Source organism: Lampetra planeri, chromosome 4 (genome assembly GCF_965212315.1).
Source record: "Lampetra planeri chromosome 4, kcLamPlan1.2.h2, whole genome shotgun sequence".
Classification (NCBI taxonomy): domain Eukaryota; kingdom Metazoa; phylum Chordata; class Hyperoartia; order Petromyzontiformes; family Petromyzontidae; genus Lampetra; species Lampetra planeri.
Window position 1 is genome coordinate 1,523,229 of NC_136110.1, and position 16,551 is coordinate 1,539,779.

General features: G+C 54.1%; 1 protein-coding gene across 2 annotated transcripts in view; it reads left to right on the top strand.

Moving 5' to 3' along the window:
• The window catches only part of LOC144717550 (slit homolog 2 protein-like), a 240,246-nt gene that overhangs the window by 128,952 nt on the left and 94,743 nt on the right, over positions 1 to 16,551 (top strand). For both annotated transcript variants that reach the window (XM_078592951.1, XM_078592952.1), the window contains exons 5-6: positions 10,907 to 10,978; positions 15,923 to 15,994. In XM_078592951.1, coding sequence (XP_078449077.1) covers positions 10,907 to 10,978; positions 15,923 to 15,994 — 144 coding nt within the window. The remainder of the gene's footprint in view (positions 1 to 10,906; positions 10,979 to 15,922; positions 15,995 to 16,551) is intronic.

Sequence of the window (16,551 nt, forward strand, 5' to 3'; positions counted from 1 at the left end):
GTCTGCTGAATCTCGGGGGTGTGTGTGTGGAGGGGCGGGGGGGGGGCGTGGGTTGTGGGGGGTGCAGATGAGTGGAGGTGGCCTGCGCTGCAGAAACAGAAGAGAGAGTAAAAAAACATCTCACAATCTGCTGGGGGGCTGTAATTCCAACCACTATCCACACACGTGTGTCTACCCGGCGGCGTTGGTAGCGGTGGTGGCGGCTCTGCCTCTGGCCATAGCCGTAACCGGTGGTCACGACGACGGCGGCTACGAGAGTCGTGCCTCTGATCTGGCGAGCGCGCCGGAGAGCAGCATCTTCATCCCATTAGACACACGGCCGCGCCGGGACCCCGCGGAGCAGCGGGGGGCTGTAGGGGGGGGGCCCATCGGTCAAAACGTCATCACGTTCCATCGCGTCACGCCACATCGCTCGCCGCTGGACGCAAACGAAGCGCCGGGGGTCTCTGGCGAGGGCGAGGAATGCGGCCACGGCGGCTGCTGTTGCCGGCTCAGTAAGTAGCCAGCACCGTTCCCCAACCGAGTCGCCGTTCCCACCCCGAAGGGTCGTTAGCGTTATTGTTCATTGGCTGTGTGCAGCCTCGTTTTAACAAGGGGAAACCTGGATTTGGAACAATCGCAACACGGAAAGAAAAAAAACGTAATAGCGATTTTTACACCACCCTCGCGCCGATTCGTTGCCGGGTGGAGATCCGCTCCGCGCAGCGTCGGTCGAGTGGGTGGTTTGGCCATACTTCACCGCGCTGGTTCAGGTCGCTGGATACAGTGCGGTCCCCTCTGTCGCTTCGTGACCTCCAGTGGCACCTTTGCCACGTCTCGCTCTTTTGCAGCCACGCCTGTACGACGTTGTCCATTCGCCGCGGTGGATGGACGATGTGCAGTACGAATGCAGTGCGGTCACCACTCTCCTTCACCTTGTCCGAAATGGGCGCTGTGCCACACCGCTTGCTATTCACTCAATATCTTATCTAATTCTCTATCGCTTTGCCACTCACAGATGGCAGTGAGGCGGTGGTCGCTGAGCTCTTAGTTCTCTACATCCTGGTGTTTTTCCCTCTCTCGAGGTCAGGTCATGCCCTCTTAAGAAACAAACTTTCACTCTGGACAGTCCGATTGTTTAACATGATGTTTGATGTATTGCTCATCTCGAGATATAAATGAAATGACGGACGTATGCACGAATATCTTTAAACAGATCAAAAGTAGTCCGATGAGTATTTACTTTGGCATAGTGCTGCCCAAATGCATCACCCTCTCCCTTCGCTTCTCCACCACTTGCTCCATCTCTACTCCCCGCTCCTGGCAGGGGCGGGGAGAAAGCTTTCACGTACCCATCGCGCAATGTGCACGTGTCATACCCCCGGCAAACAACAGCATACACACTACACACACACGCATAACAGACATACACACATGTTGAAAGCGTGTTTTCCATTATGGGACATTCCGGGGGGGTGGGGGGGCGCAGGGGGGGGGGTTAAGAAGGACGGCATGCACCACGTATCTGATAAATGTTTGCTTACTGTGGCAAGCCACAAGCGGCAGGCTCAATTAAGAGGCACTGGGGGCATTCGGCTTGAATGGGCAGATGCTCCGAACCCCTTTGGGTAGTTGAAAGCAGTGGGCGGTCACAGAAGCACCCGAGCAATTGATTCGTTGCCTAATTGGGTCACGTGCTGGAGAGGACGCATGCAAGGCCCCCTCCTCAGCCCCCGCCTGCCCTAGCAGCCACCCCAAACCGCTTCGCTTGCAGATTCACCAAACAAGAAGCCGAAGCGAAGTCGTGCGAGTGACATCTTTACACTTTGCGCTCTTCGATAAAGCGCGCAATTAAAATGCGGCACGGGCGGCTGTGTGCGGTGCGTTAGCTTCAGCCAGGGTCCCCTTTTTTCTGACGGAGCATGATTTATTCATCTTAGTGTTTGACGCCGTTTACAAAAGTTGCTACTTTGTTGAACAAAAACAAATAATTAAATGAATGTCCTTGGAAAACGGACGCGACGGCTGTGAAATTTTAAATCGGTTGCTTTGAGAAGAAAAAATAAAACGCACGAACCTACGAGCGTGTGGGGTTGTCGCGGCGGTGTGCGGTAAAAGCGTTCCGATGAGTCTTTGGGTTTTCACCGCCGGTGTTTCTCGGGGCGATGTCCGAAGTTTCGCTCTCTGGTCCTCGGAAAAGAAGTGGCGGCAGTAGCACATGTGCTGCACCACTTTGCGAGTTCCCGAACGGATTCGAGCGGACGTTGTACAGAACAACAGAGAGAGGCAGAGCGATGGAGAAGGAGAGAGCTCAAAACGCTTCTATTCTGGACTCGAACGATGACCCAGAATTGTGGCAATTCACCGAACTTCTAGCGTTGGGGTGGGGAAGTACATCGCCGATGCCTCTGGCAGCTTTGTGGAGCGTGAGCGGCATCGGCTCCACTCCCTCGGTTCTCCCGGTGGCTCGCTCGGCCCCCCCCCCCCCCCCCGGGCGTCCGGAGCGAGATGCTCAGCTTAATGCGGCGGCTCCTCCCGGCTCCTCCGCCGCGGGGAGGAGCGCTCTTTGGAAGCGAGCGAGGCTTCGAATTCCACGGCAATGTCTGGGGTCGAGCGTGAAGTGGGTGTCTTGCACCAGGCTCGCCCTGCATTTGTGTCGAGACGGTCTATTCACGCTGCTCCCCGAGCGCCGTCTGGGAGCTGTTGGGTGGTGGGGCAAGTCGGGGGTTGGTGGGGGGGGCATCTTTAGAGGAAGCGAGAGATGAGGGACGTGACTGCTGACTTCGTGCAGCACTAAGCTCAAGAGGCAGAGATTTTCCCGATTGTGTGCGGGACAAAGTCGTCGGAGTGCCACGTTGTTGGCTGGGCTTTGTCCGAACTGGAAGGTGGTGGCAGTGTTATCCCAAGCGGACTTCACTCGAGGGCGCTCTAAAGGGCCCCTCTAGAGCAGACATTGTTGGTCTACTCTTACCTGCTGGCCGAACACCTGGCAAGGGATGGGAGTACCCACACCTCACTCAACTGGACGCAAACCTGTCAATTAACTGTGCTGTGCTCATCCCGCTGGATGGACATAGGCAGTCGGGGAGGGGGGGTGGTGGATTTAAGAAACTCTTTCAACTGCCCGCACGAAGGAGATCAATCCGGTGACCTGTGGAATCCGTGCCCATTGCACCGACCGGCATGCCCCTCCGTCGCACTCGATCGAAAATCGAGAGAGGCTTCCGTCGTAGCATTGGATTGTGAGCGCCGATGCCATGCTCGCACAGAGAGGCAGAGAGTGGCTCGGGGAGGCGGCATCGGAGGGAATGGTGGGCAAAGTGGGTTCAGGGAAACTTTTTTTAAAATAATTTTTTTTATTTTCAGCAGGTAAGACCCACTGAGCTATGTAACTCTTTGTCAGAAGCGACCTGGCCACAAATGACAGCTCTACGAAGTGGCTTATCACGTGGACATTTATAGCAGCCAAATACTCTAAACGCGTGTTTTAAAATGTGGAGGGAAAAAACCGGAGGACCCAGAGAGGAAAGTAGCTGCTTGGGGGGGGGGGGGGCGGGGATCGGTGGTAGGCGGCTGGAGTTAGGATGTTGGTTGGGGGGGACTGTGGTGGAGCTCAGGCACCGGCGTGGCGGACCGTGGTGGCCGCGGAGCTGGGATGGTCGTTCGGAATCCACGTGTCTCCAATTGTGCGTCTCGTCCTCTCGGTGGAGGGGCGGCGCGGGCGGGGGGGGTGGGAGAGCGAGGGGTGACGTGGCCGACGAGACGCGCGCTCTCGGCGTGCGCGGAGAAACGCGGTGTTGTTGAGCCGGGCGTCCTACGAGATGCGCAGGCGCGAGGAGGAAAAGGCATGTCCCGCGAAGCGTGACTGAGGGGTATTATTTTGGTTCTCGCCTCAGCTGAATTGTACAATCCCCGGACAGCTCATAACGGTCTTTAATTTTTTTCATATATAGGAGGAGGTGGGGGGAAACCCCCACACAAAACAAAACCGCATTCCAAAACAAGCTCACGCGCTGGCCGAGAGTGATATTTGGTTGGATTGCTTTGACACCGCGGTACGATTCGAGCCAGGGCTGCTTGACTGATGCTTCATTTCCGTGACCTCTGGGAACCGCGGACTCCGGCCAGATCGGGAACAACGGCCCAGTTCCGGCCAAGGAGCTGTGCCGGTGGGCCAGGGTCAGCGTGAGCCATGGGGCTCCACCGCTGTGGAAGGAATTGCATTAGCGTCCACTGAATCGGTAAACCCCCAGTGCTTGTCTTGGTAACCTGCCCTCCTGCTTCCAGAACACGTGTCTTGACCTATCCATCACAAACGGTTTCACAATACACTCCAAACGTCGTTCCAGTCGCTTATCCTGTCCTCCGTGAAATTCCGAGCACACTCTGATCACCTCCTGCGCAGCATTCGGATGCCAGAAACTTCTTTTATCAATGCTTTGTTAAAATCAAACTTTGTACGACACAATATTATTCGGATGTATACAGTGTATAAATCTGCCTCAAGATGCCGTATGCAAACAGTGGGCATATACATTCATAGATGTACATATTTGTATATTCTACAGAGGCGGGTCAGTCATAGGCAGAATAATAAATAAAGGTTTTGAGCCTAGACTCGAGCAGGGGTAGGGAGTTAACAGCACAGATGACTGCGGGCAAAGGGGTTTCTAAGGGAGCTAGGGTTGCCACCCGTCCTGGTTTTCCCAGGGTTACCCTCTGGTTGAAGTCACTGTTTTCGGCAACTACGGAGATAAAATTCCAAGTTATGAGGCCAAAAAAACAATAATAATACACCACTCAAGTCGATACATCGACACGGAGTTGCATCCCTCTGGCGCTATTGCGAGATGCTCTTCATCTTCCTCCCGTGACATGGTCCGATTTATTTTTCATTGCACCTCAAAAGGTGGCAACCTCTCGGCGGGAACGCGCGCGGGCCGAAAGGTCGGTAAGCGTCGTCCGCTGGGGATTAGCGCGCAAGCCGATGTGCTCTTCTCCCTCGTGGATGGGAAATTAAGGAAATTAAAGCCACGGGATGCGTGGAGAACCGTAGGCACTCGCAGTGACCCGAGAGTAAACCCACTCTCATCTGCACCCCTTCGACGGAGTGGCGTGAACAGCAGCAAAACGACACGAACTCTCTCCCGAGGCCATCCCGTCGGCTTTGGCGTCTCGCTCCTGAACCCACTCGGACCGTTTTTTCTCCGACCGTCGATCGTCTCTGAGACGAGCAGCCCAGGGTGGCGGAGACAGAGCAGCAGCAGCAGCAGCGCCGCGAGACGGGGAGCGAGCGAGCGACGGAGCGCGACTCGGTGGGCCGCGCGACGCGAGAGAGAAGGAGGGCGTCTGCGGATCTCGGGAAGCGCTGTAAAGATGATTTAATGGGGGGGAGGGGGGAGCGGCGGTAATTCCCTGCATAGTCATTTGGCGCTTTATGCGGCGTGAACGATCGCCGCGCGTCGCAACATCTCGGGTGCGAAGGATATCATTTAGATGAAGTGCGCATGCATAATTCATGGTGAACAGTAAACAGGGAGGAGAGAGGAGAGAGTCTGTGTGGGTGGGGGGCCAAGGTGGCCCTCCTGCTCGCCGCCGCGTTCGTCGCGGTCGAGGCGAGGAGGTTGAGCGGCGAGCACGGGCTCCATCATCGCAGATTTCTCACGGGTTATTTGGTCGCTTGGATTTGGCTGTTTATATTCGTGCAGTCGACTTGGCAGCCGTTAGCTTTTGAAAGTGCGTTTTGTCTTTTTTTTGTGTTTCAGAAGAGGTATTATTATTAGAACGCAGTAGGTTTATTCACTTTGGAGTGGAGAATGAAGTAAGATAGTCAAAATAATGTTATATATATTTTGATAGCAGATAGGGGAAAGAGGTGTGAATTGTGCTTGTGAATGACGTTGACACATGCGTACATGCGCATACCCAGATACGAGCACCCGCACGCATAGGTACATGCGGATCCCCCCCGTACATCATTTACCAGACTGTTGGGACAAGTGCTGTGACCAAGCAAGCACTTAGGCTGGCACAACTGGCCTTGTCACAAACCATGTGAGGCTGAGTGGACCTAAGCTAGGCCCAGGACCGGTTCAAATAATCGTCACTGCTGTCAGCAGTGAGCGGGAATCGACCTCGGGTCGCTGGGTTCGTAGCGCAGCTTGTTAACCGCTGGCACTGCCGCTCCCCACTGACACACGCACAGCAGCTTGCAAACTATAATGCGATGCAGCAGTCGTTTCTCGGTAGCTAAATGCGTCATCTCAGTAATACAGGCACACAGTTCAGCTGCGTGCACACGATCGCACAGCGGGAGTTTACGACTGAATGCCACACACGCCACTGCTATTGCATTCCAACTCTCTGCGCGTGTTTTAATATCCAGCGCCGCGTGTAATGGGTCTCGGCGTTGGCGCGTGCTCCTGTAATCGGCCAACACTCTCGTTGCGCCAACAAAGGTTAATTTTGTCCGATTCAATCAAGGTCACGATTCAATATCGTAATTGTTATTGTTGCAGTATTTGTTTGACCGCAGGTCTCGTAGCAGACGATTTTATTCACAAGAGAAAATGTTAGTGGGGAAAAAAGTACCTTTAGCCGCACTAGGGAATAAGGAGTTCTTGAGCAGCCTCCTCCTCCCCCTCCTTCTCCCCCTCCTCTTCCTCCCCCTCCTCCTCTTCCCTCTCCTCCTCCACCTCCTCCTCCTCCCCTCCTCCTCCTCCTCCGCCCCCTCCTCCTCCTCCCTATCCTCCTCCTCCACCTCCTCTGCCCCCTCCTCCTCCTCCCTATCCTCCTCCTCCACCTCCTCTGCCCCCTCCTCCTCCTTCTCCTCCACCTCCTCCGCTCCCTCCTCCTCCTCCGCCCCCTCTTCATTCTACTCCTCCTCCGTCTGATAGCCCTGTGCTCTCTCAGAGCACTCAGGAGTAATAATGCATCATGAACCACTTCTGCCGCTGCCTGCTGCTGTGGCTCGCTCAGTCTTCCCGTTTGCGTGCGGGAGCGCGTGCGAGGTGCGTGTGGGAGCGCGTGCGAGGTGCGTGCGCTCGAACTCGCGTCGGTATCGCGCTCGCCCTTCAGTCCTCGGGGCCCGTTGATCCGTCCACGATCGCCGATGCTCGGCCGAGCTGGCGATTGACGAACGCTCGGCCGCTCGTTAAGGGGACGCCCGTAATGGGGAGCAGATGGCCGCTGCCCATTTACCGAGCTGAGAGACCCGGCCACCGGATGGGCAGCCACTTCACACGGCACGGTTTATTATTGCACCGGTTTCATCATCATCATCATCTTCTTCACGAGCAGCAGCAGCAGCTCCCATGATCTATCCACAAAGTATACTCGGCCACCGCTCATCACACCGCATCTAGCACACAACCATGTGTAGACACACACACACACACAGCTAATCATTTAATAACGTGGCGACGTCGCTGATTGAGCCGTGGTTGGGTTTCTCTGGAGCACCGACACCGACCCGTGCCAGTTCAAAGTCTCGGGGCGGAGACGGGAAAGCTGTGGGCGTGCGTGGCCAGGTGCGAGTCCGCACGGCACGCGACGCTCACCTCGCACGTCCGGGGAAATTTCACGGGAGTTTTCGAGAATTCTGTTAAAAAATCACCCGCTTCGGTTTCGCCCCAGCGAGTTCTTAATTGAGCACGAATGCTCGAGCCTTTGCACAACGATCGCTCATCAGAGGTGGCGGAAATCAGCGAACGCCCACGTCCACGAGGTAGCGTCAGGTAAACGAAGCTGTCGCCGGCCGTTATACGGCGCAGGCAACTTTCCGAGACGCAAAATTTTTTTTAGCGGCTGCGAATGCAGATTTCGCCCGCTCCTGGCAGTAAGCGGTTGGCGTCTCTGTCCAGCATGCAGGCGGTGCAACTGCACTGAGGCCCACGGGCCAGAACGACGAAGGTGCTGGGGCTGCGCAGAGGCAAGAAAGACAAATGAAGGGGGGGGGGGGGGCGGGGGGAGCATTTGAATCCCTCGTAGCATGGCCCCTGCCAGCCCCGTTCACGCCGCTGGTCGTCGCTGAGCGCTCGCGGGGCCGCGGCGGCGAAGCCTCAAATGGAGGCACGGTTTCTCATCGGGGTCATATTTTGCGTCGTTGCTTGTTTGTTCTGCGCTGCTTCGTTGGCGTGCCTCTGGCTCGCTGCTTCATGGCCCAGATGGTTTAGTCGTCGCTGCCGAGCGATGAGCGAATTTCCGCGGAGGATTCTCGGGAGTGAAGAAGAAGTCCACCCGCCTTGTGCCAGAGAGCGTCTCCGTAGGATGACGTCGCAGACGACTCCTGAAGTCGCTTCTGCATTCGCTACCAGGTGGCACGGCTTTATATGGCTTGGTGAAGAATTGACATGGTCATCACGCTGAAGATGTTAATTCTCTGAGCCGCAATTGTCCCGAGTGAATCAAAGGCCACATTTAATATGATGGCGTTTTTTAATGTTGTTGCGCGCAGTCGTAAGTGATCAGAACTTGTGAAGCATCATCTGGCTCCCCTTGAGAACTCGGTTTAATGAAAGGCAGTTGAAACCCAGTATCTCAGCAGTGGCAGTTCAGTGTCTCTCGCAGTCTCATCTCACCCCGAGACGCCTGGGCAACCTTCTATTCTCATCCTTAAGTTGTCTCACGTGTTGCGGTACAATAGGAATTTCAAATTTCTGGCCCATCCCCTCTGTTCCGTATGATTGTAACGACTCGGAGGGGTGGGGGGAGGGGGGTCTTGTGGGCGGGTTGGTCCGAGATGATGGGTGGGGTGGAGGGGGGTGATCGGTCTTTTGCGAGCCCTTTAATTTATCTCGGGGGCAGAGCGGTTAAATTCCCCCGTGACACATTCTTATGACTCTATCCCCTCCAGGTCTCCTGTTTCATTTGCGGTAATTTCCTCGAAGATCGCGTGGGTTGGTTGAAATGTAGTGCCCCTTAGCATTTCAATTCCGAGGGATCACAATGGTTTTACAATTTGATAGCCGGGGGGGGGGGGGGTGAGGTTCAGCATTTTTTTTATTATTAGATGGGTTTTATATTGATATATTCAAAGAGGAATGGTCTACTTTTATCAAAAGAATAAAGGTACTTCCTTGGTGGTGGTGGTGGTGGTGCACAAGCATAACTTAGTAAAAATGTATTCCCAATATTCATCATTAACGCTTCCTCGCAACGGCTAGCACTGACCAACACGGCAAAGTTATGGTCAAACAACAACTCGAGCGACCGACACGGCATGGCAAAGAGGCCTTCATCCAGCCGAAAATGTCGACCAAAGTGGCTGCACATGCGTAACGGAAAAATATCATCGAGAAAACTGGAAAATGTTTCCTCAACGTCGACTAAGAAATCTGCGAATCCTCCCGTGCTGGCTTTGCGCCAAGCAGCAGCCCCCGGGGTCCGCAGCACGGGCCCCCTATTGTGTGCCCCTCCCCTTTGCCAGTCATCATGTTGATCGCGGGCGAGTCTCGTTAGCGGGACAATTCCTCGGCCCGTCCTTTATGCCTGTCCGCCGACCGTGAATGGTCAGCGCGCGGTGAGAGAGAGAGAGAGCCATTCGTTACGCGTTCCTCGCCGTCTCGGCGGGGTTCCCGAGGATAAGCGCGTGACGCACGCACGTGTTGCCCGCCACAGCTTTTCACGAACCCGGCGGACGAAGAGCCACTCCCGTTGAGCTTTGAAGCGGCTTAACCTCGGTGGCGGCGGTGGAGGTGCGGGGAGCGGGAGGGTAGCGGGGGAGGGGCGGTGAGGAGGGTGGGGGAGTCCGTTCCACGTGGAATGATTTGTTTATGTAGCCCCAGGGTAATGTGGTTAAGTTCCCATGCCTCGCGCAGGTGTTAGAGTGTGCGCGCCGCCACCGCCGCCGCCGGGGTGTGGTCCGTGAAATGTTTGACAAGGCGCGCGCCGGGGTTCCTGATGCTGCCACGGGTTCCTGATGCTGCCACGGGTTCCTGATGCTGCCACGGGTTCCTGATGCTGCCACGCGAGTCGAGCCGGAACGCGCGGAGATCCTGACAGCCAGCGCCACGCTGCCCCCCCCCCAGCTCCACGCTGCCCCCCCCCCCAAGTGTCGCGCTGCCCCCCCCCCCCTCCAGCTCCACGCTGCCCCCCAGCTCCGCGCTGCCCATCCTCAGGACCACCGTCTCCTGCAAATAATAATCTGGCCTCGTCTCCGTGAAGATGTCTTTAGTGCTTTTCTTTCTTTGATTCTTGCCAATTCGTCAGCTGTCTGTCTGGAAGCTGGCATAATTTTTTGCCGGGTTCCAAAAACATCGAAAGAAGAAACGTTCTTGTGGATATGCGCAACGGAAAAAATTGTCCACGGTGGTATAGGGGAATGGCGAGGGGGGGGGGGGCTAGGGGGGTAGCGATGGAGGTGTTTGACAGATGCCCGCACGGAGTGCCGCGAGGCGGAGGAGCTGCGCCACGTCGGGAATTAATGAATCGGAGGCGCGGGAGGCTCGTCGTCGTCTGTGTCGTGAGCGTCGCGAGCGTCACGTGTGATGAGCTGCCAGAATCCCAGCTCTGGGCTGGCAGGTGATCGAGCACGCCGGCTCTTCTTCGCAAGGAGCCACGTGGGAGCCCGTGTCCATTGCGTCATCAAATATATCCCATATACAGTGGTGTTGATGGTGGTGATGATGGCAAGGACTATGTAAATATAGCTTGTGTCTTTTTTTCTTTAAATTACATTTGAATCGTGATAATGATGATGGTCATCATATGATAGCTCCACATAGCATTTCATAATTTCATAAAAAAAAATATTACCTGAAAATACATTTCAGAAGAGCGTGCTGTACTTTTTAGTATGCGTTTTGAATACTGATTGCTGTGTTAGAGCACAGGGTTATCAGTAGGTGAGGGGTAACTATCAATGCCCCGCACAGATGGATTCAATAATCTAAATGTGTTTTTTGTGTTTTTTCTGTATCGCCTTCAGGGATCTGAGTGAGAATGCAATCCGAGGAATCCCAAGGAAAGGCTTCCGAGGCATCCCAGAGGTCAAGAACCTGTGAGTATCTCTCCAGACAACCCATGGGCTGAATTATGTCTCACTCTCTGTCTCTCTCCGATGGGCGCCGCGGTGGCGAGATGTTAACAACATCGCCTGGTATGCAGGAGGTCGTGGTTTCGACCCTGACCCTGGCGATGCCTGCTGTATATTTGGAGATTGCATGTTCTCCCCGTGGATTTTTATCCGGGTCCTCCAGTTTTTTTCCCTCCACATTTAGAATGTGCATGAAGAGTATGGCTGCTATACATTTGCACGCGATAAGCCACTTCGTTGAGCTATCATTTGTGGCCTGTCGCTTCTGAAAAAGAGCTATATAGGTCAGTGGGCCTTACCTGATAACATAAGTAGTTGAAAGTGTTTTCTTTTACATGCACGGACAGACACTTCACTGCGTACTAGCATAACAGTAACGTGCCTCAGCAGTGTCACACCGCTTATAAGAACATTTACGATGCCCTATATCCGGGGAAATCTCACCGTGTCTAAATACACTTCTTTCAGGAGGGTGTGTCTACATTGGGATGATTGGCCAATTCCGTTGTGAGGATTTAGGCTTCATGCGAGAACAAACCAGGGCACGCGAAGGGGATGTTTACATGAAGCTGTCCACGGAAAGATTCGAGCATGTTTGCCTTGATGGCATCTCCTGTCCAAGCCTACAGCACCTGGTATTCCCAGGCAGTCGGCCATCCCGAGTGCTAATCAAGCTCAACTCTGCTAAAGCGCAGGAAGTCTGATGAGATCTGGCATACATTCAGGGTGATTTGATACCAAGGCTAAATCACCCTAGAGCAATGACTAGGGTCAAATCCTGGTCAGGTATCAAACCATGAACTCGTCATCCATTTAGTGTAACTCTTCATGGGCAAGTCAGCTGTGCTCGTTCTATGGAGGAACTGGAAGCCCTCCAAGGGAATGTGGAGGATTATTATTTTGGCGTTGTCACGGCTAGCCGAGGTCGGCTAACGGAGGCGAGCGGCCATGTCATGAACTGCCTCGGTTTGAGGAGGGCTGCACTCTGACTCTCTAAGTGGGAAGCTGCGAGCGCTGTCCCCCCCCTCCAAACACCACCTCACCTTCAGGCGCACACGTTTCAAAACCTCAGCTGTTATTAAAAAAAAATTACTTGAAACCTCAAATGCTCGTTAAGCTTTCCCCGTCTGTTGTGGCAGCCGGTGTTGAGGGTGGTACGACAGGGGAATCTCAGAGCAGTTGGGATTTATTTTTTATTTTTGTTGTTGTCGAGATACGCGTTATCGCAGGGTCGGCGGGGAGCGTGTTTTGTATCGGGGAGGAGTGTGTGCGCGGGGCTTTGAGCGATGATTACATTTTGTGAGAGCAGAGGTCCGGAGATTAATATGCCTGCTGGGACAGCCATCTCGAGAAATTAATCTGTTAAAAACGGCGAATGCGATTGGCTGGAGCGCAGTGTGCGAAGGGCGAGTGTGAAAACGTAAACCGAGAGAGAAAAAATCTAATGTATCCCTGTCGCCAGCACACGGCTCGGAGCTCGCTCAGCGTGATCAAGCGAGGTGCCAAATGATTACCTGGCTTTTAAATTGTCACCTCAAGAAAGGTGCATTTTAAAGTGTGTGCGTGATTGCGAGCGAGTTATGTTGTCAATTTTGTTGCATCTGCATTCGTGCTCCTTTCAGTATGAAAAAATATATTATCAGAGCATATTTCTTTGCATGCTCACCACAAGTACTGTGTGGTTCATGCAGACATGGTTCCTTGCCAAAGGTTTCTATTTGGTGTTTTAAACATCTTAACAATTGTTGTATTGCCAGAAAGGGTAAAATCTGTTCTTATTTTTCATACTTTGATCCTGGCAAAAAAGGTCCCATTTTGTGCTCCTTTCCTATGCATTTTTTTGTATTTTTTAGTTTGGTTTATCCCTGCATTTAAGCTAAGACATGAGTCCGCTCGTAAAACAAATATCAGGCCTAAGTGATTTAAAATTCACATTTTTACGATAAAAAATGTTATTATCTTACTCTTTGGCATTATGTGCATATAATTACAGCTTATTCTCTGGCATTATTACCAACTGATGAGGGTGGTTGGCACAGGGCCAATATGTGTACATGTACGTGCGTGTTGTTTTGTTCGCGTTTGCTTGTGTATGCGGTTGCGCGTGCGCGTGTGTGTGTGTGCACGTGTGTGTGCGCGTGTGTGCGCGTGTGTGCGTGTATGTGTGCATGTGCGCGTGTGTGTGTGCGTGTGTGTGGATGTGTGCGTGTGTGTGTACGTGTGTGTGCGTGTATGTGTGCATGTGCGCGTGTGTGTGTGTGCGTGTGTGTGCGTGCGTTTGTGTGCGTGTATGTGTGCGTGTGTGTGCGTGTGGGTGCGTGTGTGCGTGTGTGCGTGTGTGTGTGCGTGTGCGTGTATGTGCACGCGCCTTTACCCTTTGCTTGCATTTGTGTCGTGCACCGGCCGTGTCAAAACATGAGAAATGTGCCCAATAAAGGGGTCACGCGCCTTTCTCACTCTCGGAAAAATGCACCAGGGGGCAAGGCTTGGGCGAGAAACAATAATGAAGTTTAAATAACAGCCTAAACGGTGATAACAGGTGTGACTGTCAGCATAATCAGGGTGGATAAGATTATGTTACAGGCGAAGACAACCCCGAGAAGTTGTTTTATTTGACTAAACAACAACAACAACAAAATATCGACCTTTTTGTTTTTTGTTTAAGCCAACCAAACATTTGGTGTCTCTGCCCTGCCTCCCGGAAAAAAAAATCCTTTAAATTTTGATAAATAAGATGAAGCATGTTTTGGGGCCAGGCCTGAACTATTCTGGCCGTTGTCGATGGCAACGGAGGGAACGGCCTTGCGCGAGGCCTGAGCCACAGGCGCTCCCTCGCTCCCTCGCTCGCCTCACTGCCCGGCAGACGTTCGTGCCGATGTTGATGAATGTTGGGCTGTAGAGTTGCGACGTTTAACATGTTGCAGGTGCTGTGCTCAAGGGTGCGAGTGACCCGGTGAAGGGAGGCGTTTAGGAGATGGGCACAGACCCGCGCAGCGGCGGCAGGAGCAGCGCTCTTTGCTGATTGGTCGGCGTGCGGAGTCGACTTGCCTCAGAGGGTCTCCGCTTTTGCATTTGTTTGTTGGGGTGGTTTTTTTTTTCTTCTTTAGTTTTTTTTATTTGCACTTTTTACCGCGCTCTAAATTATGGCGAAGGCTCTCCGGCCTTTTTGCGGTGACGTGTGCGAGACGAACAAGCCAACAAAAATAGTGATTAGCCTCTGATCCAAGCTCCTCTTGTTTGCGTGAAGAAGAGGCATTCCCTGGAAGCGGTGGCAAGTTGAATCTTTTGTCGGAAGCTTCGTACGGATGAGTCATTTGGAATTGGCCGCCCGGAATTGTTAAAGCCATCCCATTATCCGAGTCTTTGCACGGGTAAGAGGAGGAGCTGGGACATTGTGCCCAATGCACCCTATTGTCAACATGTGCACGAGTGGCTCAAAATTGGTGGCGGCAAATTTCATACAATCGGTGACTTGTGCGAATTAACACGGATAATAAAATCCGTCCCGACAGTGCCAACCGCCCCCCCCCCCTTTCCCGCTGAAACGGATAAAGAGGGTAGCTTCACCGCATGCGTGTGCGGTCGTAGACCGGCCCCACGTGTCGCGTCGCTAACGACTCGCGCTTGATGGCACCGATTATATTATCAGGTCGAGTGAGCCATCGGCTTCTGAACGGCCGATAGCGGCCGGCGGGGGTCCTGGCAGCTTCCAAAGCTTTTTGAGAACTTTCAAAGCTTTGGTGCAGTGCGGCTTTACCCTAAACGAGAAAAAAAATAAACCACCCCCACCCCTCCCACCACACTCAACCCCGCACGGAGCAGCAACGCCAGACAATCAAATCCCCCAGAAAATGAAAGTGGAGCCCTTGCCCTTCTCTTAAGTGCGAGTGAAAGCGTCAAATGTTGCGAGCGAGGCAAGGCATCGGAATGCAAGGTGCCTTCTTGCTGTGTCTGCAGTCTCCGCCGACTCGCGTGTTGGGGTGGGTGGGTAGGTGGTGCGGTTTCGGGGGGCTCTGAGCCACGTTCAGGTTGCTGATGCTGCCTGCTGCTCCGTCAGAACAAAAGCGGAGTGGGGAGAACAAAAAAAATAGAACAAATTAAATAAATAAACCCGAAGGTGCATTAGCGAAATTGCTTTCTATTGTAGAGGCGTAAAAATGGATTTTATGGGTAGAGTGAATTAAGATAATGAAATGAGCACTGTGGCCAGAGCTGGAATGATTAAGCTCTCCGCTTTACTGAGAAGCAGCAAAGAGGAGTCTGGGTGGGTGGTGGGGGGGGGGGTGGTAGGATGCACAGCTGATTCACGGCCGCTGGTGATGTAGTGCCATGTGACTGGAACGCGATGTTGCAGGAATATAAAACTGATGCGCAATAAAAACGACGGCCGTTCCCGCGCTCAGATAAAAAGGCTGCGCGAGCGTGGCCCTCGTCACGCAGGGGGGCTGCTCACAGCGACGGCGCAGCGAAGCGGAACGATGGGTGGAGGGGGTGACGGGAGTGGCGGCGGCGGACAGTGGGGTGGAGAGGTTCGTGGGTGGAACCGCTCGTCTCGGCTCCGACCTCCGGACCTCACCACCTGGGCCACTGCCGCCGCTTGACGCGGAGACGCTCGCTCGCACGTGCCTGACGCGTGCGTGCTCGCCGGCGTCTGCGCGTGCGCCTGCGCGCACGTATTCCGACCGTGGGCGGGTGAGCGAGCGCATGAGCGGCGCGCGCGCGAGCGAGCGTGTTGCCGTGCGTGCGATCGACGTGTTTCCGCAGCGTGCATCTCTCTGTCGGCGGCGGTCGCAGTGGCAGCGGCGGTGACGATTGCGGCACAGTGATCTCTAGATTTCAGATTTTTGTTTTCCTGCTTTTAATCTCTCTCTCTCTCTCTCCTTCCCATCATAATCTGCTGTCCTCCAGGCATCTGGATAACAACCAGATCAGCTGCATCGAAGATGGGGCGTTCCGAGCGCTGCGAGACCTGGAAGTGCTGTGAGTAGCGGCGCGTTCGTTCCGCGGGCGCACAAGCGCACTTGTTTGCGCGGTCACACGACGCGGTTGTGCTGTCGTCGCGGGTGTGCTGCCGCGGTTTTGCCGTTGTGAAATTTTCCAAAAACGATGTGTGGCGGTGGCACGACCGCTGTGTCTGGCGGCGAGGAGCGGGAAGCGCATCGTCGTCCTGCTCTGCCCGTGCTTGAGACACCTTGGTTGCACGTTCACGTTGTATCTGTACGTATTATATCGTTATTCATAACACCGCAATGTGGCAGACGCCTAAGGTGGTATCTTCATCCGGAGTGAAGCCTTTTGCAGAGACGACGGCGGAGGGTGCAGGAGGGCACGTACTGTTGACGTGACTGCTGCGGAAAAAGTGGCCCCTAGATGTTTCGTGAACTCCCACCGAGCGCCATTGCTTGGGTTATGGTTATCGTGTGTGTGCTCCACGTTTGTCGAAGTTTGCCGAGCACGGGTATAGAGTGCGACGAGCTCACGGACATTTATTCGGCATCAAAGGCGGCCGCCCGCAAATTACACACGACATGGGCGGG